General features: G+C 48.5%; 2 protein-coding genes across 2 annotated transcripts in view; one reads left to right on the forward strand and one right to left on the reverse strand.

Moving 5' to 3' along the window:
- Positions 1-422: 422 nt before the first annotated feature.
- LOC119978080 (proline/arginine-rich end leucine-rich repeat protein) overlaps positions 423-25,069 on the reverse strand; it is a 28,251-nt gene continuing 3,604 nt past the window's right edge. Inside the window, exons 2-3 of the mRNA XM_038819463.1 lie at positions 4,873-5,897; positions 423-1,009 (exon numbers count right to left, since the gene is read on the reverse strand). Coding sequence (XP_038675391.1) covers positions 834-1,009; positions 4,873-5,878 — 1,182 coding nt within the window. The 5' untranslated portion in view covers positions 5,879-5,897 and the 3' untranslated portion in view covers positions 423-833. The remainder of the gene's footprint in view (positions 1,010-4,872; positions 5,898-25,069) is intronic.
- LOC119978082 (decorin-like) overlaps positions 12,040-25,069 on the forward strand; it is a 260,844-nt gene continuing 247,814 nt past the window's right edge. The window contains exon 1 of the mRNA XM_038819467.1: positions 12,040-12,344. Coding sequence (XP_038675395.1) covers positions 12,317-12,344 — 28 coding nt within the window. The 5' untranslated portion in view covers positions 12,040-12,316. The remainder of the gene's footprint in view (positions 12,345-25,069) is intronic.

Genomic DNA, 25,069 nt, shown 5'->3' on the forward strand with positions numbered 1-25,069 from the left:
GCTGGGTTACGGGGATAGGGTGGGTGTGGGTTTAATTAGGGTGCTCTTTCCATGCTCCGGTGCAGACTTGATGGGCCAAATGGCCTCCTTCTGCACTGTAAATTCTATGATTTTATGATTCCATGAAGGTTGTAACATTTCCAGCAGTGATTACACAGCTATTTCACAGATAAAGTGGCAACTTAACTTCTAACAGAAACCAGATTAGTAAACATGGTGTTCATGGAGTCTTGTGGTCTGCACCACGGCAGGAGGCAATAGGTCATCGTTTGCGCATAGTCTTAACACCGCAAGCGCACTTAAAATATTACTCAGACCCAATACAACCCCATGGTTGGAATACTTGAGAATCAGAAAGGAGATCTCAAAGGATTTCTATCTATGTTCTGTCAGTTCAAGATTCTTACACAGTTACAATATTGTTTTTTTCTCAATAATTAACTAGTGCTTTATTAAAACATGTTTTCCCTTGTCTCTTTCAGGATTGGTTGGTGTGCATGGATGCTGAGCCATGTCTGTATGAAACAGACTGAACAGATTGGCTGGTCTTGTCTTTCTTTTCAATACTTCTCCTGTGGGGCAGAAGGTGGCGTGCATTGTCACTGGTTTAACACAAGTGTGAGGATCTCCCACTTGGATCCAATTCAGACCTTGTCCCAGTGGAAACAATGCTATTGTGACAGGGAAGAAAGTATTTCTGCAGTACTTTGTGCCTGACCATTTCACACAATCATAGCAATAAAATCTGACAGAAAGAAAGCTGGACCAATGGCTCTATTTGAAAAATTTACCCAGGTTAAAGAGAAGAAAAAGAACCTGCAGGGATCCAGATTTCAAACCACTATCGCCTGCAGAAGTCTAAAACACATCCTTATGTCCATTGGTATTGGGGGCGCCAGCGCATTCCCATCCAATCGTAGATATCGAAGGCGTGGTATCATTTCAAAGTCATGGGCATGTAAAGCAATATTGTCGAGGGAACATGGGCAGATTTCAGTTCCATTGATCTCTATAAGGAAAGAAAAAAAGTGACTTTAATACTGATATACAAACATGATTTATTTTGAAAACCGTGGCCGGGATTCTCGCTTTTGAGGAATAAGTCCCACGCCCGCTGAAAAACGGGTGAGTATTAATCCGGACTTTTTCCTTGAAAGTCCGGGGTGATTCTCCATTTTCCACGGGGCTAGCAGAGCCCCGGTGTGCATCCCTCAGCTCTGGCTGGTGGCGGGGTGCTGCTGCCCAGACTGCGCGGCCGAGCATTGCACGGCGGCTGCAAGCGACGCGGCGGCCCACCTCGGCGTGGGCGCCGCTCACATGGCGGAACTACACAGTGGGCCCACGTAGAGTAAGGTAGGTCCCCCCAGATCGCGATGGCCTGCCGATCAGTGGCCCCCGATCACGGGTCTGGCCACCACGGAGTCCCCCCTCCTCCGAGTCAGATTCCCCTGCCCCTCCACCAGGACCGCCACAGCGGCCGCGGGTCCCAGCTCCCACTGGGTGGTACCAGATGTAAACCACGCCGTCGGGAGTTTGGGTGGTCGCCCGCGGATAAATGCCGCGGGAGCCTTTTTAAGCGACCCCCGACCGACGCCGCGGCAACTGTGTGGGCGCGATTGGCACCGATTCTCCAGCGAGCTCGGAGAATCCCGGCCCATATGCATTAAACGTTCCCATAAACTCCTGTGTCCACTTTTATGGTGACACGTGTCTCTGTAAACCAGTCACACTGTAATTACACCAGCCTTCCATTGGTGGCAGTATGACACTTCAGTTTTCCACCACCCAACTCCTAATCGTGCACCGCAGAGAAACATCCATGTGAGAACCAGCTGTACAAACCAGGAAAGGGTTGGCACATTGGGTCTCTTTAAAAAAGAAGGCTGAGGGCAGAGGGGGCGGGGTCAGTGGGGGGGGGGTGATGGGGGAAGGGGTGTTGCTCATCTCATAGAGATATTTAAAATTCTGAGAAGTTATCTTGTGGGGAAGACCACGACCAACGTCAGCCAATATCCAGTAAGATTAATCTTCCCAAAGTGGTGGTGAGAATTTGGAACTCGCCAACACAGGGAGTGGCTGAAGTGACTAATATGGATGCATCTCAGGGAAGCCGGACAAACATATGTGAGAAGAAACTACAGACCTGTTAGTCTAATCTCAGGGGTGCGGAAACCTTTGGAAGCAATTCTGAGAGACAGAATTAATCTGCATTTGGAGAGGCCGGGATTAATCGAGAACAGTCACAATGGTTTTGTTAAGGGGAGGTAATGTCTGACCAACTTGATTGAATTTTCTGAAGACGTGACCAGGTGTGTAGGTGAGGGAAATGCAGTTGACGTCGTCTACTTGGACTTCAGCAAGGCTTTTGATAAGGTCCCACATTGGAGATTGATTAGAGCCCGTGGGATCCAAGGAAATTTGGCAACTTGGATCCCGAATTGGCTGAGTGGCAGGAAGCAGAGGGTGATGGTCGAGGGGTGTTTTTCTGACAGGAAGCCTGTGTCCAGTGGGGTCCCGCAGGGATCAGTGTTGGGGCTCTCGTTGTTTGTGGTTTATATAAGTGATTTAGATATGAATGTACAGGGTTGATCAGTAAGTTTGCAGCTGATATGAAAACTGGTGGTGTGGTAAATAGTGAGGAGGATAGCCTTTGATTGCAGGAGGATATCGACGGGCTGGTCAGATGGGCTGATCAATGGCAAATTAAATTCAATCCAGATAAGTGAGAGGCGATGCACTTGGGCAGAACAAACAAGGCAAGGGGAATACGTGATAAACGGCAGGACCCTGAGAAGCACCGAGGATCAGAGGGACCTTGGTGTTCATGTACACCCGTCCCTTAAGGTAGCAGAGCAGGTGGATACAGTGGGTAAGAAGGCTTATGGTATACTTGCCTTTATTATCCAAGGCATAGAGTTTAAGAGCAGGGAGGTTATGCTGGAACTGTATAAAACATTGATTAGGCCACAGCTAGAATACTGTGCGCAGTTCTGGAATCCACATTATAGGATGGATGTGATAGCCACTGGAAAGGGAGCAGAGGAGATTTACCAGGATGTTGTCTGGGCTGGAGAGTGTTAGTTATGAAGAGAGATTGGATAGACTGGGGTTGTTTTCCTTGGAGCAGAGGAGACTGAGGGGCGATGCGATTGAGGTGTATAAAATTATGTGCGGCATAGATAAAAGAGACAGGAAGAAAGTTTTCCCCTTGGTGTTGGACCAATGACCAGGGGGCACAGATTTAAGGTAAGGGGCAGGAGGTTTAGAGGGGATGTGAGGAAAAACCTTTGTGCCCCGAGGGTGGTGAGAGTCTGGAACTCGCTGCCTGAAAGGGTGGTGGAAGCAGAGACCCTCATAACATTTAAGAAGTATTTAGATGTGCAGTTGCGATCCAAAGGCAGACAAGGCTATGGACCAATTGCTGGGAAATGGGATTAGAATAGATAGATAGCTGTTTTTGACTGGCGCAGATTCGATGGGCCTTTTCTGTGCGGTATGATTTTATAACTCTATGAGTAAGAGGGAATAGGGGGCTATGATGACAGATTTAGGTAAGGGAAAATAGAAAGAGGCTCAATTGAAGCATAAACACTGGCATTGACTGATTGGGCCGAATGGCCTGTTTCCTATCCAATCCTAAAATTCAATGTGCTTCACTGGTTCCAAATTCGCTTTAAACTTTGTGAAATTATGATACCAAAATAAGGGGAGAATTCTTAAAATGCAGAATTAATTACGTCTGCTTGCCCTGCTCCAATCCTCTTACCACTTTGCACTTAAATGACCATCACTCCTAATTCAGTGAGTCAGAGGGCGGTCACTGCCAGTGGTCACAATTACCGGATGTCATTGTGATGTGCGGGGATGACGTTACACACAGGGGTGAGTGATGGGTGGTGTTATCATCACTGATCACTGGAATAACCTTCACCAGGCCCACGGCGAAACCATCATCGATCTCCCATGGGGCTCGCGGGCGGAGGCCCACCCATCTGGGGCTCGTACGATCGAGCAGAAAAGCTGGCTCGAGCAGGACCGTCATGTCGATTGTCACAACGGGTGGGGGCTGTGAATTGTAGACAGTTACTGCCGTGGGCAGACTTTACGTTCTTTGAAAAAAACCGCTGGCTGGCTTCCTGGTCATTAAAATTATCATCATCGTCTGCGGGACGATGTCATCACACTTGGGAATGGCATCATCACGTTTCGGGATCCATCGCAGTCTGAGAGGTATTGCCCGGGATCTTCCCGTCCGGCTGAAGGCATGGCCGTTTGCGCAGCTGGGGAGCCGGCCTGCCAATGGGTCTGCCTCCGCTGCCGGAAAACCCGCTGTGGGTGTGGGGGTGGGGGAGTGGAAAATCTCAGCCAATGACTGGAGTCTGGGGAATGGGGCAAAATGGGAATGTTTCCTGTGGCTCAGTTGTTTCGAGACTCCTCCTGGGGGGAGGGCCGGGGGGGGGGGGGGATTCCGGTCACCCCCATACCTGGGGGTGGGTGGGAGACATCTGGGGGTGGGGAGGGGGACGGTGGCCAGCCACGGGATCTCGCTATCGGGCCACCCATTCAAAATGGCAACCCGATAGCGGGATTCCCTGGGAATCCCTCACATTCCGCGCCACGGTTTCGTGGTCATCATTAGACTTTTCAATTCCAGAATTTTTAATTGAATTCAAACTTCACCAGCAGCAGTGGTGGGATTGGAACCCAAGACCCCAGAACATTACCCCAGGTTTGCCAGTCCAGTGACAATACCACTACGTCACCTCCTCCCACTCCATTGCTGCCAACAATGTCTCAGATAGATGAAATTGAATTCTTCCTAATTCAGAATGGATTACTTTGCTGTACAAAAGACAAAATGTGAGAACTTACTTTCAATGTGGTTGTGGCTGAGGTGCAGGTGTTCCAACTTTGTGCTAAACATCGGTATAGAATTGAGTTTGTTGTTGGACAGGTGGAGGTCTAGGAGTGTTGATACATTAAAAAGACCGTTGGGGATTCCTTGGTCTGTCAGCTGGTTGAAATTCAGCCTTAAAAAGGCCAAATGGTGTAAACCCTTGAAATAGTTATTAGGTATTTCCTTGATTTGATTCTTATCCAAGAAGAGTTGGAAGATATGCTGAGGGACAATTGGAGGCATTTTCTTCAAGGAATTGTGAGCCAAATTGAGCTGCATTAGGCTTTTGAGGCCTTTGAATGTATTTTTGTTGAAGACGTTGTCAGATAGCTTGTTATGGTGCAGGTCGAGCAAAGTGAGGTTCTCCAGCTTGCTGAAGCTGCCCGACGGGATTTTGGAAATCTGATTGCGAGACAGTCGGAGTTGCTCTAGGCTGGATGGAAGATTTGGGGGAACTCCATTCAACTTGTTTCTATCCATGTACAAGAAGAGAAGTTTGTTTAGAATGTTAAAAACCTCCTTATCGACCTTTTGGTTGGAAATCCTGTTGTTGTCCAAATTGATCCATTTGATTTCAGTGGCATTCCTGAAAGCTCGTTCAGGAAGGCCTTCTATGAAGTTGTTCTGGAGATAGAGATAGTGGATCCTGGGTGGAATGATGGGGACAATTCTTAGATTGCGGCTGTCACAGTAGAGGGCATTGGGGTAGTCAGGAGGGCATTTACACTCTCTTGGGCAATCCGGGAACACTGACATTGGGCCTGGTGGCAGAGGTGGGGGAAGCGTTGTAACATGACTTGGCTCTGTAGGGTCAATGGCCATGGCTTTCCCAGGCTTTGGGGGTTTGGGTGGTTTTGGGGGTTTGGGCAGCTTGGGTGGCTTGGAGGGCTTTGGGGCCTTGGGTTTCGGTTGACGACGCTGACAATGGACAACTGTGGTCAGAATAAGACAGATGGAGAGTATGTATCCAAAATGGGTCATGATCCAGTTGAACGTGTTCCTGCAAAACAAACAATCACATTTGCCTGCATTTTTATTTTGTATCCAACAAGATGATTGGACAAAAGCAGAGATACAATTAAAATATAGAGCTGCACCATGCCTGATAAAATAAACCTGCACACAAAGGATAGACGTCGAAAAAAATGGTCTTGTAACTGAGTCAATCATACTCTTACTTTTCAGTCTGAAGGCCTTGGGTTCAGGTCCTACTCGAGGTTTGATGGCTGCAGAAGGATTGTGTGTAACGCCTTGTGGGTTGGTCTTTTGGTCTAAGCTAAACAGGAAAGCTTTCACTTTTATCATGAGTGTGGTGAATGTATTACAGCAACCATTCACCACTGTATTGCGTTGCACTATGTTGTTGCCCTTGTGGGCTCCACCTATGGGCCATTGTATTGTATTACACCGCATTGTATCATGTTGGTGCCCTTGTGGGCTCCGCCCCTGGCTCCGCCCCCTCAGGGGAGGTATATAGAGCTGCTGCCCTGCAGGCGGCTCTCAGTGCAGAGCAGTCACAGGCAGGCACAGTTCTAGCTGATTAAAGCCACTGTTCACTTCAACTCCCCGTCTCGTGTGAATTGATTGTCGCATCAGTGAATAAATAGTCTGACTCAGGCTGGTTGTTTTGAAACTATTTTATGAACACAATATCCAAGATAAGCTTCGAGGTGGGTTCACCCCCACCCCCTTGGTCCCCAAGGTCACTGACATATGACTGTTGATGCCACTGTTACACAATGCTACCCATCACCTGCTCATGATTATGAACCCATTATGCACCCCCTCCCTCCGAGTGTAATGTCAACTTCTTTAATAGCATTGTTAAACTGCTGACATTACTTTCTAAAACTTCTGTAACATCCTTTACAGATTTTGTCCAAGTCTGTCTTCACCGCCCCCCCCCCCCCCCCCCCCCCCCTACCATCAAGACCCTGTTATAAAGGAGTCGCAGTATTCTCAGCTGCCTGTGAGAACATTGGGTCTATGTGGGGGTGCTCATTTGATTCCTGGAGAACTTCATAATTGGTAGAGTGGGGCAGCAGTTTTCCAGGCCTACTGGCAGAGGGTGTGAGCTCGACAGGAACTGTGCAAAGAGAATGTAAACTTTCCACTGAATGACTGACCCAAGAAGGCTGAAGAATATCAACACTTGCGGTCCCTTGGACAGGAAGAGAATAGACTAGCATTCACTCCGGAATGAAAACAGAAAATATTGGACAATCTGAACAGATCTAACAACATCTGTGGAGAGAAAAGGGAGCGAATGTTTCAAGTCTGGATGCCTCTTTGTTAAAGCTAGAGGACTGGAAATAATGTCAGATTTATACTGTTGTGTGGGGGTGTGGAGTGGTGGGGCTGGATAGGGGGCCAGCAATAGGTGGAGATTGGCAAAGATATAGAACAGTACAGCACAGTACAGGCCCTTCGGCCCTCGATGTTGTGCCGAGCAATGATCACCCTACTCAAACCCACGTATCCACCCTATACCCGTAACCCAACAACCCCACCCCCCTTAACCTTACTTTTTAGGACACTACGGGCAATTTAGCATGGCCAATCTACCTAACCCGCACATCTTTGGACTGTGGGAGGAAACCGGAGCACCCGGAGGAAACCCACGCAGATACGGGGAGGACGTGCAGACTCCGCACAGACAGTGACCGAGCCGGGAACTGAACCTAGGACCCTGGAGCTGTGAAGCATTTATGCTAACCACCATGCTACCGTGCTGCCCTATTGTGGATAAAAAGACAAAAGGATTGTAGAAGTGATTAAAGCTGAGAAAGGTGTTGAAAGTGGCACATAAAGAGAGTTCATTCAGGAATCTTTGGCTCCCTCTTAGCACACTGGGGAACGTCCTGCAAAGCTAAAGTACCATCAACATAGAGGACGAAAAAAGTATATATTAGCTGAGATTCAAACAAATCTGGATGACAAAAAGAATGACAAAATTCCAATAGACATCGTAGGAAATGAGGCAGATTTGTGGCTGGATTCTCCAGTCGCCGACGCTAAAATCCCGTTCGTCGATCGGCCGGAGAACCAAAGTTCCCGACCGAATCAGGAGTGGCGCCGCTTCCACGATGCTCCGCCCCCTCCAAAGCGCCGAACTCAGAGAGTACACCGCACAACGTACGAACATTGCCTGAGGCCCGTTCCCCGATGCTCTGCCCCCGACTGGCCGAGGCCCCAACGGCGTTGGTCGCGTGGGGTCTCATCCGTCGGAACTCGGCGTGGTGGCTGCGAACTCAATCCGGGGCCGATCCGTGGGCAGGGGGGGCTTTATCAGGGGCTGGGGGCACTGTGAGTGTTGGTCCGGGGCACGCGAGCCGGACAAAAGGGGAGCGGCCTCCACCATGTAGCACGGCAGTGACGCTGCAGGCCGCCGCCCTGTGCATGTGCAGCTATGGACCCAGTAATTCTCCAGGCCGTATTGGCAGCTAGAGCCAGGTGCTCTACGCTGCCAGCATGCCAGCCCCTAACAAAACGGAGGATCGGTGGCCGTTTTACACCATTTTGTCTGGTGTAAAACAGCACCATTCCCAGGTCGAAGTGGGGACTGAGCCTCAGAATCAGATAATACCGCCCATGATGTCCTGACAACATTTCAGAAACTAATTTCAAACAGAATTAAGTGATTTCCATTCATCTCCTTTCACGGTTGAGTGATTTTGAAGTGGTCAGATGTGAAACTAACAGCACTTTGCCTGCCAAAGAAAGTAGTACGTACGTTCCCCAACCAGAAACCAGTGCTTAATCGGGAGATTGACTCCCTACTGAAGGACAGGTCTGAGGCGTTCAAGTCAGGCGACCCTGGCCTACACAAGAAATCCAGGTACGACCTCTGCGAAGGGATGGCAAGAGACAATATCAGACCAAACTAGAGGCACAGACTATCGTCGCAGGCTCCTGCACCTTACAAATTGATATCTGATGGCTAGAGGGGTACTGCTTGGAAGCAGTCCAGATGATCAGCTTGAAGGTATCAATTTTGAAATCATTGTTAAAACCTTTAACTGCCACAGTGTCTGACCAAAGCTCTTGATCAGGATCCTTAACTTCACCGAGGAACTCTGTCATTTTGCTTCCTTCATTCCTTCCAATTTCTTGAATTGTTTGCATTTCATAAATGTTCTCTTGTCTTCTTCTTCTGCTGAAATCATTAGACTTTCAGTACTGCTGGAAGTGCCCCATCTTTCAGCATCATATATACACTGTGCTTCCCGCTGGACAACCTTGCCTTCTACGTTACTTCTATGCGCGGCAGCATAGACCCCTCAAGATAGTTCCTGTAGGGTTTCCGGACCCTTCGCCCATTTTGGTGGATTTTTGAGTGGGTGGGGCCCAAGGTGACCTTAACCATTGGGCAGCCAAAGGCCAAAGACATTGGGAATATTTAGAAAAATTATTGGTTAATTCACTCCAGGGCCTGTGGATCTGGAATTGACAGCACCCTTGACCAGGGTGGTGTAACAACACCATATACACGATCAGTTACTAGGTAGGTGCATCCTTCTTGAGTACAGACTGTTTTATCTGCTCTAGCCCATGATGTCACTGCTACGTCACGATACCTCTCACCAACTCATTACCATATCTATCCAGCAGGCGGCAGATAGAGTTTAATCCAGACAGATGTAAGGTAATTCATTTTGGAAGGTCTAATACAGATGGGAAGTATATTATAAATGGTAGCACCCTTAGGAGCATTGATAGGCAGAGGGATCTGGGTGTACAGGTACACAGGTCACTGAAAGTGGCTCTGCAGGTGGAGAAGGTCGTCAAGAAGGCATACGGCATGTGTGCCTTCATCAGTCGGGGCACTGAGTTTTGAAATTGGCACGTCATGTTGTAGCTGTATGGAACCTTAGTTAGGCCACACTTGGAATATAGGGCAGGATTCTCTAATCCCGCAGCAGAGTGTCCACGCCGTCGTAAACACCATCGCGTTTTACGCCGACATGAACATGCCAACCCGACGACTAATTCTGGCCCGCAAAAGGGGCCAGCGTGGCACTGGAGCGGTTCACGCCTCTCCAGCTACTGGTCCCGGTGCGAACTGGGTGCTGCGGGATCCGCGCATGCGCAGTGACACCGGTGCCAACGCGCATGCACAGTGCCTTCCGTCAACCCGCCAGCCCCAACGCAACATGGCGCAGGACTACAGGGGCCGGCGCGGAAGAAACGAGGCCCCAGCCAGAGAGGCCGGCCCGCCGATCGGTGGGCCCCGATCGCGGGCCAGGCCACATCGGAGCCCCCCCGGGACAGACCCCCCTCCCCCCCACAGACCGACCCCCGACCCTTCCATGCCGAGTTCCCGCCTACTGAGAGCAGGTGTGAATAGCACCGGCGGAACTCGCCGTTTTTACAACAGCCGCTCGGTGGGCTGGCTGCGCAGAGCGGCCCCTGACCGCCGCCGGTGCCAATGACGCTGATTCTCTGATCTGTGGCGAATCGCCTGCCACCATCAGGGCGGCGTGGCATGATTCGCGCCGGTCGTGGGGATTCTCCGGCCCAGCCCCAGGCTGAGAGAATCCCGCCCATAACGTTCAATTCTGGTCGCCACACTACCAAAAGAGAGGATACAGAAAAGGTTTACCAGGATGTTGCCTGGTATGGGGAACCATAGCTATCAGGAGAGGTTGGAGAAACTTAGTTTGTTCTCACTGGAAAGACGGAGGTTGAGGGGCGGCCTGATAGAAGTCGACAAAAGTATGAGGGGCATAGACAGAGTGGATAGTCAGAAGCTTTTTCCCAGGGTGGAAGAGTCAATTACTAATGGGCATAGGTTTAAGGTGCAAGGGGCAAAGTTTAAAAGAGATGTACGATGCAAGTTTTTTACACAGAGGGCGGTGGGAGCCTGGAACCCGTTGCCGGGGGAGATAGTGGAAGTAGATAGTGACATTTAAGGGGCGTCTTGACAAATATATGAATAGGATGGGAATAGAGGGATATGTTCCCCGGAAGGGTCGGGGTTTTAATTCAGACGGGCAGCATGGTTGGTCCAGGCTTGGAGGGCCGAAGGGCCTGTTCCTGTGCTGTAACTTCCTTTGTTTTTTGTTCCTTAACCCAAATATAGCCTATCAGGTTGTTAAGTTGCAAATCCTTCAAACACTCCAAGACATTCTCCAGGAGTGCAAAGATGTGCCAGACAAACTTATGAAACTTTTATGACATCAATTCTTGGACAAGGTAGCCTAGTGCGTTCTGCTTTTTATTATTTCCAAGTGAGTATTAGCCCATTGCTATTAATGCCAGAATTAAACAACACAATCTCTTCATGTGCATTTCTATAGCCAGCCTCTCTGTAGGCGGGGGAAGTAACCCATCTATAGCGGGTTCTGTTCAATATAAGTCTGATTTTCTTTTCTTTAAATGACTTTTCAGCTGGAAACATCCAACTGTACTGGGGTTCTATTCCAGGCACCCAGTAAAGAATCGCTCCTAGGTCAGGTGTACCACAGTCTAGTGCAGAGCAGAGCACCCACCACACTGCCCCAACAAAGTCCAGATTCACAGTTGATTATATCGCTCAGATGTCTTGTTACCTTATTGTCGTGTGCAGGATGGGATTCTTTTTTAAGATTACAAATTAGACTGGGATATTATCAATTGAAAATCCCTCTCTCTGGGATGTTAACAGAGGAGTTGGTTTTCATTGGGGCCAGCACGGATGTTAAAATGGTGGTTTGGGGACCCTCACACATGGCGCGCTCGTCCAATAATATAGTCCACAATAATGACCAAGCTTTACTTTTGAATAGTTGAGAAGCTAAATATGCAAAGAAAAAAAGTCAGAAACACTGAAGAAGTGGAGGAGTACAGCACAAACATCTGACGTGCCTGAAATGTATCGAGCAGAAATTGCAGCAGTAACCTTTTTCAATTCCAAATCATTGGGTACAGTTCAGCAATTGTGGCACAATGACGGATTTCTTTCTATGTTGCTTTCCAAATGATCTCACTCTTTCACAAACCTAGACTGATTAATTCCTCCTGGCTATGCACTGAAGGTCTCAGTTTACGCTGAAGGATTCCATTCTCTGCCGTAGAAGAAATAAGAGCAGCTGGTGCATCGCTTAGGATCTTTCGGAGTTGCCGAAGCCATTCGGCGCACAGAATAAAAATGGGATTCATGTTAAAATGGTGCACTTCATATCATTCCCTCTGGCAGCGTATTGCTGGCATCTTCTGCAGACTAGTCGTGGTGGGACAGGGTCAACAAAGATGGAGAAGGAGCAGAAGCCAGGCACAGCAGATGCTGAAGATCTGAAATGACAACCTAAATTACTGGCAACACTCTACAGCTCAGTACTACACTGGGCGGTGCCATTAAGTAATCGAGGAAGCCAAAATGTCCATTTCGGTGGCAGCCTGTTCATCTCTCGGTGACGGGTTGTGAAGTAAACATTGTTCATGTCCACAGGAGAACAGCTGAAACAAGGTTTCAATGTTTATTTATTTTTTGACCAGAATTATGTCGGTAGCGTGTAGGGCAGGGGTGGGGGGGGGGGGGGGGGGGGGGGGTCGTTGGCAGCCGCACAAAGTTTGTGTCTATGAGCACAGTGTGTCCTGCCTGGCTGGATTAGCAGAACGCTATTTGTCTGATCTTTGGTCTCGAAGGAAATTAGTAATGTTCCTGTTGCCGGCATTTATGAGCATCTGACACGGAAATGCTAATTAAATATATTGAGTTAAACAAATGTCATTTAATAATTAAAGTGCGGAAGCTGATTTTAAAGACTACTATGGAAAATATTACAGAATGTCACATATAAAATAATGTAATGCCTCCTTTACTATAATTACATATTGGTTAATAAACACTGCAGTGAAGCACTTTGAATAAAAAAATCAATTTGGTATTTATATACCTATGTACTGTTCAACATTTAAAACCAAAATATAATGCATTGCATGTCATCTAATGACTCATGTTTTTGAACAGTTACATGCATTGTTAGGGAAACAAAGGTAGTTTTAAGGCATTTATATTTGTATTGTTAAACATTAGAAATGAAGTACAGTTCTAAGTAGGTTTAATTTAATATTTCTGTGCCTCGCAGAGTAAAAACTATATTTAGATTCACACTAGACAAAGATGTTAGCATGTGTATGAGTTGGTTAGGTTGCAAGTGTGATTTTATTGTGCTTAGAGAGGGCTATGGCATGAAGAATAAATACAAGCAATTAGCATGTGGGTGTTGTCTAGCAACTGGGGCCGTGTAAGGTACAGAAGATTTAAGTTTTAGTTTTCCTAATTTGATTGCAGTTGGAGACAGGACCTCTGGGCGTGAACTCTGCCAGAAGAAAGGCGAGACAGGACGTGAGCTGCAAAGAGGCAGGATTTCTGAAAGTGCAAGTGACAGTCCGGACAACCAAGGCATTGGAACAGGAAGAATGTTTAAGACAAAATGAAAATCGCTTACTGTCACGAGTAGGCTTCAATGAAGTTATTGTGAAAAGCCCCTAGTCGCCACATTCCGGTGCCTGTCCGGGAGGCTGGTACGGGAATCGAACCGTGCTGCTGGCCTGCTCGGTCTGCTTTAAAAGCCAGTGATTTAGCTGAGTGAGCTAAACCAGCCCCAGTGGCCAAGGTATTGTTCAGAAGAATTAAAGAAAAAGTAAACAAAGTGTTCTTTGTAAAATGAGTTTTACATTTTTTGAGAAGAGACAAGTGTAGTAACCAGGTTTAAAGTAGGACAACAGCCTTCAAAAGTGAATCAAACATCCAATGCCATTTTAATACAGTATTAATCGAGTATTAAAGCAATTGTGAGCAGCTTGCACAGCAGTCAAGGCAATGAACTCCAGAAGGGTTTATTGTAAAATCCTGGACTGAATTCTCTGTTGAAAGAGGAGCAAAAGCTTGGGTTAAAAGAGTAATTTGTGAAACCTGGACTGAATTTCGGAATGCAAACTGCTAAGGGGAAACATTATTATGAGAGAAGATTTTAAAGTGTGTGTTTTGGGAGTGCAGTTTGGAAACTCTCGTGACCATCATCCGGAGGGATTTTGAGGAGAAATTAGAATTAGAATTAGAATTAGAACAGTACAGCACAGAACAGGCCCTTCGGCCTTCGATGTTGTGCCGAGCAATGATCACCCTACTCAAGGCCACGTATCCACCCTATACCAGTAACCCAACAACCCCCATTAACCTTATTTTTTAGGACACTAAGGGCAATTTAGCCTGGCCAATCCACCTAACCCGCACATCTTTGGACTGTGGGAGGAAACCGGAGCACCCGGAGGAAACCCACGCGCACACGGGGAGGACGTGCAGACTCCGCACAGACAGTGACCCAGCCGGGAAACGAACATGGGACCCTGGAGCTGTGAAGCATTGATGCTAACCACCATGCTACCGTGCTGCCGAATCCACAGGCATGAGCTTGGGTTCAGTGCAGAATGTGTGTATTTGGCCACAGTCATCTTGTTTGCTGAGAAGGGACTTGTTGTGTTCATCAGACCATTGAAGCTTAAGATCTACTTTGTAATCCATCTTAATCTTAAATCTGTGTGCATTTGTTAAAATGATAGATGAGTAAAGGAGTATTGTATAATAATCCAACTTTTAATTTTAGTGAACTTTTTTTCCTTGTTGTTAAAACTAATTAGCAGTCCTGTGGCTCTGTTCATCCATGTTTTAAAAAGAATTAAAGGAAAAGTAAACAAAGTGTTCTTTGTAAAATGAGTTTTACATTTTTTACATGAAAAAAGTAAAGTGAGTTTAAGAGACAAGTGTTGTAACCAGGTTTAAAGTAGGACTTCAAAAGTGGAGGCTTTTAAACTTGTCTCTCAAACTCAGAACATTTTGTGTACTTTTCCTTGAATTCTTCTGAACAATACCTGTTTATTTAACTCCAGTCTTTGTAAACATTCTTCCTGTCCCAATTCCTCTGGGATTTCTAATCTTGGAGAAATTATTTTTGAATGCTGAATATTAGTAATTCATTGGAAGATAATGAAACGTGGAATGCAAGTTATCGGATTCTGAATAGTAATAATAGTCCTGGAATTTGTCATTAAATAGTGGGGTCTGTGAATCCTTAAATTAGAATTGGGTTTACATGCAGGGGTAAGGAAAGATGAGATTATTGAAAACATAGTGAAACGTTTAAATGTACAAAAGTTGTCAGATAGACCAAATTCTTTGAAATGTGAGATAATTGAATTGGCTAAAATGACAACGAGGAATACAAATAAAAAACTGAACTAGAGATGCAAGAAATGCAAAAAGAATGGGAAAGTGAGGAAAAAGTGATTTATCTGAGTCAATGACCAGAGACTCTGATTTTAAAATGTTTGGTGATGTTACTACACAAGATGTTGCCATTGGAAGAAAGGCAAGTGAATAGTTTGCCACAGACCATTCAAATTCTACTATGAACTGGACTAAGATAGTACAGCAATTGTGCTCTGGGACCACATCAAAGGCAGTTAAATGCTGTCCCTTCCTCTTTTTCTCTGCAGAAAGCACTTAACTGCCTTTGCTGATGTTCAAGAGCTGACAATCATAGCTCAATGTTGATAAAATTGTGACTAGTTTCACAGAAGGCTACTCGAGATCCACTCAAGCATGAAGGGTTTAAATAATCCAGATAGCTGGATGTGTGCAAGCTGTCAATCACAGCCTAGTAAAATCAATGAAAGCTTTGCACACCAAAGTTCTGAGGGGGTTTAAACCCAGCTGTTGTGGCTTTCCCCTTCTAGGAATTTACAGGTATTGCTTTTCCTGCCTCAGCCAGCAGGTGTATTGCCCAGATGAATTTTAAAGTAGCGTTTATTTTTTCACTGCCTCTGTCTGGATTGCTGTGGAGTTCTCTGTCTCTCCAGCGGGCAGGCAAGATCCTAGTCTCCTCCATTAAATATTCTCCAGCATGTGGAGTTTAATACCCTCCCCAGTGGGAGTGTGGTACTGGGCGTGCATTTAACCAGCTGCAGGTTTGCCATTGTGGACACTGCCACTCGCCGCTTCCAACTTCCACTCCACCCAGTGCAGGGTTACTTGTGGGCTCCCGGAGGCAGGGGGAAGGATTACTTGTTCAAAGGCCCTTCATCCCTGATTAAATGACCCAGTATGGTGAAGGGTCAGGAAGGGGGGATGGGATGCAAAGGACCACCCCCCTACCCCCACCCCCACCCCCCCCCCCACCCTTACTGCCAAAACCACTACAACATCCCGATCCACAATTAAAACCTATTCAAAATGTTCAATCCCCACAAAAAATCAGTAACATTCCCACCAGTAGTGTTGGAGTTCCATTTGAAGGTACGCATGACCCGTTTGGAAAGGTTTTACTGGGACCCTCCATTTTGTAGTTTTGCTGTTTTTCCATGACCACCGGCCTGCTATCCGTCGTGGCCTGGGGCTCAGCAACGTTCCTCAGCCCAGGAGGGTGTCGCACTGTTAGCAGCCAATGGCTCCCAAGTGGTGCTGAGGTTCAGTGGAGATGCCAGCCTGTGATTGGCCGGCAGCTCTCAGCAGGTGTGACATCTGTCTCCAGTTAAGGAGAACGCTGTCCATTCAGGGCACTTAATTTGGGGAGGCTTTCACTAAAAGGGGCTCTCCCTGGCTCTTGAGCCCCATTACCTCCATTAAATATTGCACTATGATGCAGGCAAGGGAATGAAGATTGCAGCATGTGAGTGACTGTAGCTGGGATCGTGTGCGTGCTTCCACAATTGTACAATATGAGGCACAAAAAAGCACACAGAAATGTTATCTGATGCCTTTGGTTGAAATTCTACCTGTCTGTTATGTACCTACCAAGAGCAAGCCACAGTGAATGGATGTTTCATTGGTGGAGAGCTAGTGTCCGGAATCCTCCGACTGTTCGCTGGCGGCAGGATTCTTTGGTCTGGCTGGAAGCACGCCCCCCCCCCCCCCCCCCCCCCCCCCCCACCCCACCCCCTCGCGAGTTTCCTGCCAGCATGGGGTGGCTTCGATGGTGTGGTAAACCACCGTTACACCTTTATTAGGTGATGTATGGTCGGACCTGTACTTCAGGTTCGCCGGTAGTCCCTGCCCAGTAGGCGGAGCATAAATATGTGTGTCCTCCATGCAGCAGCCATTTTGCCAGCTGCTGTGGGAGGCGACACATCTTCGAGCAATAAAGCCTCAGTTGTATCCAACTCTAGTCTTTGTTCAATTGATAGTGCATCAATTTATTGCTCTAAGATTTTCAAAAGATGGACCTCCGTATCATAAGAACATAAGGACATAAGAACTAGGAGCAGGAGTAGGCCATCTGGCCCCTCGAGCCTGCTCCGCCATTCAATGAGATCATGGCTGATCTTTTGTGGACTCAGCTCCACTTTCCGGCCCGAACACCATAACCCTTAATCCCATTCTTCTTCAAAAAACTATCTATCTTTACCTTAAAAACATGTAATGAAGGAGCCTCAACTGCTTCACTGGGCAAGGAATTCCATAGATTCACAACCCTTTGGGTGAAGAAGTTCCTCCTAAACTCAGTCCTAAATCTACTTCCCCTTATTTTGAGGCTATGTCCCCTAGTATCAAGCCAGCTCGCCTGCAGCTGGATCCACAATCAAGCAACGCCAAAAAGGACTTTAATCACTGGCTAGCTTGTTTTGAGGCGAATGTCAACTCGGTGCCCAGCGCTCTCTCTGAGGCTCAGAAGATACAGATTCTGTACTCAAGGTTGAGCTCCAACGTTTTTCCACTGATCCAGGACGCGCCGACCTACGCCGAAGCCATGACGCTTCTCAAAGAAAATTACGCTCAGAAGACGAACACGCTCTTCGCCAGGCACGTACTCGCCACTCACTCTCAACTTCCTGGTGAGTCCATCGAAGACTTCTGGCGAGCCCTAATCCCACTCCTCTGGGACTGTGACTGTCAGGCCGTTACGGTCACTGAACATTCAAATCTCCTTATGCGGGACGCGTTTGTTCTGGGGATTGGGTCCGACCTCATACGCCAAAGACTGTTAGAAGGGGCCACGCTCGATCCCGCTGAGACAAAGAAGCTAGCTCGCTCTATGACGGTTGCCTCGCGCAACATTCAGGCCTAAACTCCGGCCGTGCGGCCCACCCCTCCTACGCATCGTGGACCCCACACACGGTCGCCCCAGCGGGGGCCTTACCCAGCTAATATGCCTGCGCCACGCGCCAGCCAGCGCACCCAGGGGGCCCCCGATGTTCCTTTTGCAGCCAACAGAAACACACGCACCACGCTGCCCGGCCCGCGCTGCCCTTTGTAAAGCTTGCGGTAAGAAGGGTCACTTCGCCGTGGTGTGCCAGGCCCGTGCAGTCGCCGCTATCACCCCAACCCGCCTCGTTTGCACACAATGGGTGCCGCCATCTTCCCCTACCTGGACCACGCGCGGCCAGTGGGTGCCGCAATCTTCCTGCCCTCAGACCACATGCGGCCCAGGGACGCCGCCATCTTGTCCCCCTCAAGATCTTCAGGCGCCGCCATCTTGTCTCCCCCAAGGCACATGGACACCGACAGCGTTCCAGGACCTGGGCCCCCAGGCTCACCATCATTCGATGCCAGCGACGACCGACCACGACTCGCCTCAGTGACAATCGACCAGTCTCGTCCGCACAACCTGGCTACCGCATCGACCAGCGTGAAAATCAACGGCCACGAGATCTCTTGCCTGCTGGACTCCGGGAGCACTGAAAGCTTCATCCACCCGGATACGGTAAGGCGCTGCTCCCTCGCGGTACACTCCGCCAACCAAAGAATCTCCCTGGCCTCCGGATCCCATTCCGTGGCGATCCGGAGGTAATGTACGGTCACACTCACGGTCCAGGACGTAGAATTCAGCGGCTTCCGCCTCTACGTCCTCCCTAACCTCTGCGCTGCCCGACTACTAGACCTGGACTTTCAGTGCAATCTCCAGAGCCTAACCCTCAAATTTGGCATGCCCCTACCACCCCTCACTCTGTGTGGCCTCGCGACCCTTCCCTCTTTGCGAACCTAACCCTGGATTGAAAACCCGTCGCCACCAGGAGCAGACGGCACAGCACCCAGGACAGGACCTTCATCAGGTCCGAGGTCCAGCGGCTGCTTCGGGAAGGCATCATCGAGGCCATCAACAGCCCCTGGAGAGCCCAAGTGGTAGTCGTTAAAACTGGGGAGAAACGCAGAATGGTCGTGGACTACAGCCAGACCATCAATCGGTGCCCCCTCCCACGCATATCTGATGTGGTCAATCAGATTGCACAGTACCGGGTCTTCTCAACGGTAGACCTCAAATCCGCCTACCACCTGTTCCCTATTCGTAAATCAGACCGTCCATTAACTGTCTTCGAGGCGGACGGTCGCCTCTATCACTTCCTCAGGGTTCCCTTCAGCGTCACTAACGGGGTCTCGGTCTTCCAAAGTGAGATGGACCGAATGGTCGACAGGTACGGTTTGCGGGTCACCTTCCTGTACCTAGACAATGTCACCATCTGTGGCCATGACCAGCAGGACCACGATGCCAACCTTGCCAAATTTCTTCACACCGCCACTCTCCTAAACCTCACCTACAACAAGGAGAAGTGCGTGTTTAGCACGACCCGCTTAGCCATCCTCGGCTATGTGGTCCAGAACGAGTTCTGGGCCCGACCACGACCACATGCACCCCCTCATGGAGCTCCCCTTCCCCACTGCCCCAAGGCCCTCAAACGTTGCCTGGGGTTCTTCTCATACTACGCCCAGTGGGTCCCAAACTATGCGGACAAGGCCCGCCCACTCATTCAGTCCACCCACTTCCCCTGACAGCCGAGGCACAACAGGCCTTCGCCCATATCAGAGCCGATATCGCCAAGGCCGGGATGCACGCAGTAGACGAGACACTGCCCTTTCAAGTAGAGAGTGACGCATCAGATGTCGCCCTAGCCGCCACCCTCAATCAGGCAGGCAGACCCGTGGCATTCTTCTCCCACACCCTTCATGCCTCAAAAATTCGGCACTCATCCATCGAAAAAGAGGCCCAAGCTATTGTTGAAGCTGTGCGGCATTGGAGGCATTACCTGGCCGGCAGGAGATTCACTCTCCTCACTGACCAACGGTCGGTAGCCTTCATGTTTAATAACACACACGGGGCAAGATCAAGAACGATAAGATCTTGAGGTGGAGGATCGGGCTCTCCACCTATAATTACGAGATTTAACGAGCCCCCAGATGCCCTATCCCGAGGTACATGTGCTAGCGCACAAGTAGACCGACTCCGGGCCCTGCACGACAGCCTTTGTCACCCGGGAGTCACATGGTTGTACCATTTAATCAAGGCCCGCAACTTGCCCTACTCCGTCGAGGAAGTACGAACAATCACCAGGAACTGCCAGGTCTGTGCGGAGTGCAAACCGCACTTCTACCAGCTGGACCGGGCATGCCTGGTGAAGGCCTCCCGCCCCTTTAAACGCCTCAGCGTGGATTTCAAAGGGCCCCTCCCCTCCGCCGACTGTAACACGGATTTTCTCAGTGTGGTCGATGAGTAATCCAAATTCCCCTTCGCCATCCCATGCCCCGACAAGATGTCTGCCACCGTCATCAAAGCCTTCAAAACAACTTTCACTCTGTTAGGTTTCCCCGCCTACATCCTCAGTGACAGGGGATCCTCATTCATGAGCGATGAGCTGCGTCAGTTCCTGCGCAGCAGGGGTATCGCCTCCAGCAGGACGACCAGCTATAACCCCCGGGGAAACGGACAGGCAGAGAGGGAGAATGGGACGGTATGGAGGGCCGTCCAGCTGGCCCTACGGTCCAGGAACCTCCCGGCCTCTCGCTGGCAGGAGGTCCTCCCTCATGCACTACACTCCATTCGGTCTCCACTGTGCACAGCCACTAACAACACACCCCATGAACGTCTCTTTGCCTTCCCCGGGAATTCCACATCCGGGGTGTCGCTCCCGACTTGGCTCGCAGCTCCAGGACCAGTCCTGCTCCGTAGGCACGTCCGACTCCACAAGGCGGACCCATTGGTGGAGAGGGTGCAATTGCTCCATGCAAACCCCAGTATGCCTACGTGGCGTACCCCGACGGCCGTCAGAATACTGTCTCCTTCAGGGATCTGGCACCAGCAGGTTCCACATATACACACCCCTCCGGCCCGACGCCACCCTCCACTCCCCCGCCGCTCCCAGCAGCAACCTCCCCCGGGACCATCCGTCCTTCCCCTGCCCACGCCCGAGGGTGAAGAGGATTTCGGCACGCTCCCGGAGACACCGAACATCAGGCCAGCATCGACATCGCCGCCACCACTACGTCGCTCCCAGCGGAACATCAAGGCCCCGGACCGGTCAAACCTCTAACTGGTCCACTGGACTTCAAAAGACATTTTTTTGCTCTCAAATATTGTAAATATAAATTCATTGCTGTATATCGTTCTCCACCACCCCCGCCGGACTCAATTTTAACAGGGGGTTAATGTGGTAAACCACTGTTACACCTTTATTAGGTGATGTATCTTAGGACCTGTACTACAGGTTCGACGGTAGTCCCTGCCTGCTGACTCCGCCCAGTAGGCGGAGTATAAATATGTGTGTCCCCCATGCAGCAGTCATTTCGCCAGCTGCTGTGGGAGGCCACACATGTTAGAGCAATAAAGCCTCAGTTGTATCCAACTCTAATCTTTGTTCAATTGATCGTGCATCAGATGGAAAATTCCATTGACAGCGGTGAGAACAGAGAACACGACGACCAGTGAATGGTGCGCCGCCTCCCGCCAAAGGGAAACACACGGCTGGGAGGTCGGGAGAATCCCGCCCAGTGTCTTGTGTTTCGCAACCTCAGAACTGCCCAAAATGTCTCAAGCCAATGAAGTACATTGTTTTTGAAGTGTAGTCACTCCTGGTACAGGAAAATGACACTGCCAAACTCACCCCCCACCCCGCACCCCGCCCTGCCTCCGCTCTTCTTCAAACACCACCACGGGATCTTCTACATCTACCTTAACAGACAGGACTGAGCAGTTATTTTAAAAGTTCAGTAATCCTACTCCATTGCCAAGTTTACCATGTGCCAAGCAAAACGAAGAGACAAAGACAGCTTGACATTTGTCAACTTGCCAAATGCTCGAATGAAGTCATCAGTTATTTTATATGATAAAATAGGATTCAAACCGCCTCAAAATTGCACAGGCATCCTAAATCTTAAATCAGCCCACTAGGACTCAGTCAACATTCAATGCCAAATTACTTTACATTAATTTCAGTCCTGTTGCTCCATGTCCCCGAGCATCAAACCCAAAACATGACCGAAGCCCTTGGCAACACAGAGAACTTTCTGACAGCAGAGCTGAAAAGTTGGGTCTGGAGCAGATCAAAAGTTTATATTTGTAATAGCAAAACTTCCAAATCTTCCTTTGGGACACGTTGAAGCATTTTGGATGTAAAGGTTGTTGAAAAGGAAATTTCTGTGGATCAGTTTTATAAATGGGCAACTTTTCCTACTTATTATTTTGTGCCTTAATTGATCAAAACTCCTGCATTCAAATGCTTGTTATTTTCCTGCCATTTTTTTGATGTATTCCTTCAAACTGCTCTGAAAGTAAGAGATCTGTGGGCAACATGGTAGCACAGTGGTTAGTACTGTTGCTGCACAGCTCCAGAGTCCCAGGTTCGATTCCGGCTTGGGAATCTGCACGTTCTCCCTGTGTCTGCGTGGGTTTCCTCCGGGTGCTCCGGTTTCCTCCCACAGTCCAAAGATGTGCAGGCTAGGTGGATTGGCCGTGCTAAATTGCCCCATAGTGGCCAAAAAAGGTTAGGTGGGGTTAAGGGGATAGGATGGAGTAGGGTGCTCTTTCCAAGGGCCAGGGCAGGGTCGATGGGCGAAATGGCCTCCTTCTGCACTGTAGAATCTATGATCTACTTTGTCTTAGATCATTGACTTTATTCCTGTGAACATTTTTGATTCAAAACAACATTCAGAAGAAAAATCCATGGGGTATAATTTACAGGAATGTGGACTATAGGAACCATCAGGTTGAAGTGGAAAATAGAAGTGAAGGTACAGTAGTGTAGTGGTTATGTCATTCTCATGGTACTTCAGAGGCTGGATATGAGCTCAAATACCACAGCAGCAGCTGGAGATTTTAAATTCAGTGAAGCAAATTAATCTAGAAGTTAGTAAAAAGTTTAAAAAGTTAGCATCAGTAATGGAAACCGCAGAGCCACAGAAATACTGTAAAGCTAATGGGCTGTATTTTATAGGGCGCGTTATTCCCTCACCCCCCCCTCCCTGACTAAGCCATCGGATGGGAGTCTGCCCACAGAAAGGCTAGCTTCCCCGCAACCATTGGCATGGTGTTAATTACTTCCCCACCCTCCCCCTGCATCTGGAAGTCTTGTCAATTGGATTTTCTGGTAGCTTTGCTCAGACCAGGTTTGAGCAGTGGCCACTGCTGGATCTACAGCCCACTCCCTGAGGAAGGGGAGGTTACGGAAGCTGGGCTTAAGGTATGTCCGGAGTTCTAGCGGGGCCTGGCTGGCAGCTAGGTGGGGCTGGCTGCTTTTGAGTGGACAAGGGGCAGTAGGGTTAAAATGGCAGAGTTGGGTTGTGACCTGGGGAAGGTTGGAGATGTCTCCTTGGGACACAGGAGATGTCCCAAAGAAGGTCACCTCTCCCCACCCCCCTCCCAATCATTCTTTCCCCACACCAACTTGTCCACTGCCTTATATAAATTAGGTGACATGTCGGGAGTGGGCAGGAAGGCGGGGAGCTATCCTCTGCTTTAAAACCTACCAAGGGATGGGGGGCATAAAATCCAGCCCAATGTCCTTTAGGGAAGGAATTCAGACATCCTTACCCAAGCTGGTCTGTATCCAGTCCCGCAACAATTGTGATTGGCTCCTAACTGTCCTCAGATATGGCTTCCAAATCACTCAGTTGTATTGGGGCAAGCGACAAGTGCTGATCTTAACAATGTAAGAAGTCTTACAACACCAGGTTAAAGTCCAACAGGTTTGTTTCAAACACGAGCTTTCGGAGCACGGCTCCTTCTTCAGGTGAAGAAGGAGCCGTGCTCCGAAAGCTCGTGTTTGAAACAAACCTGTTGGACTTTAACCTGGTGTTGTAAGACTTCTTACTGTGCTCACCCCAGTCCAACGCCGGCATCTCCACATCATGATCTTAACAATGACACCCATATCCAATGAATTAAAAAGAAATGGAAGCAAATGTGATATGGCTTCAATCAGAGTGTGTAGCTTTGATCTGTTGGACATTGCAACAAACAATATGGATTGCGATGTTTATGTCATATTTCTTTGTAGAACTTTATCAAACTTTCTTCATCTCAATCCCTCTGGATCAGTGGAAACTTTGAGAACCTGGACAATACTGGCCGCAAAACTGTGACGCAAAAACTATTGGCTGGACTTTCAGACAGAAACAGTGACCCAAAACTAATTAGAAATTGTATACTGAATTTATAAATAATGGAAGTAAAGATGGATTAAAGACGCAGTCATGCCTAAACAGAGGCAAAATAAGGAATAAGTAAGATTACCCAGCAGAAAGCAATTCGCCAAAGTTCATTGGCAAAATCTGCAAGCATGTCATAAAATTTTCCATTTTCATGTAAAGGACTTTATTAATGGTGCAGTTTGGTTTATACCTCTTGCAGACACATATTATGGACATAATCTTATTATAACATATTTCTATGCCAAAAAAAGTAATTTCTTCATTTAGCATCTTGCTTTGTGTTTCTTTCAAAGGCAAACTCACAGATTTTCAAAGGGATTTTATTTTTTAAAAGTGTTAAAAACATCGGAGGGTTGTGGATGAGATTCGTATTCCTCTAAAGATCCTAACTTGCTCGGAGTTTGCCTTTTAATGACTCATTTGGGAAAGCAACAGCATGTAAGCTGTCCTGGAGTAGAGCACTTTCTTTATATGTATGTTCATGAAATGCGGGCATTGTTGAAAAGGCCAACATTTATTATCCGTCTCTAATTGGGCAGCACGGTAGCATTGTGGATAGCACAATCGCTTCACAGCTCCAGGGTCCCAGGTTCGATTCCAGCTTGGGTCACTGTCTGTGTGGAGTCTGCACATCCTCCCCGTGTGCGTGGGTTTCCTCTGTGTGCTCCGGTTTCTTCCCACAGTCAAAAAGGTGTGCAGGTTAGGTGGATTGGCCATGCTAAATTGCCCTTAGTGTCCAAAATTGCCCTTGGTGTTGGGTGGGGTTGCTGGGTTAT

This window comes from Scyliorhinus canicula, chromosome 15 (assembly GCF_902713615.1).
Source record: "Scyliorhinus canicula chromosome 15, sScyCan1.1, whole genome shotgun sequence".
NCBI classification, from domain to species: domain Eukaryota; kingdom Metazoa; phylum Chordata; class Chondrichthyes; order Carcharhiniformes; family Scyliorhinidae; genus Scyliorhinus; species Scyliorhinus canicula.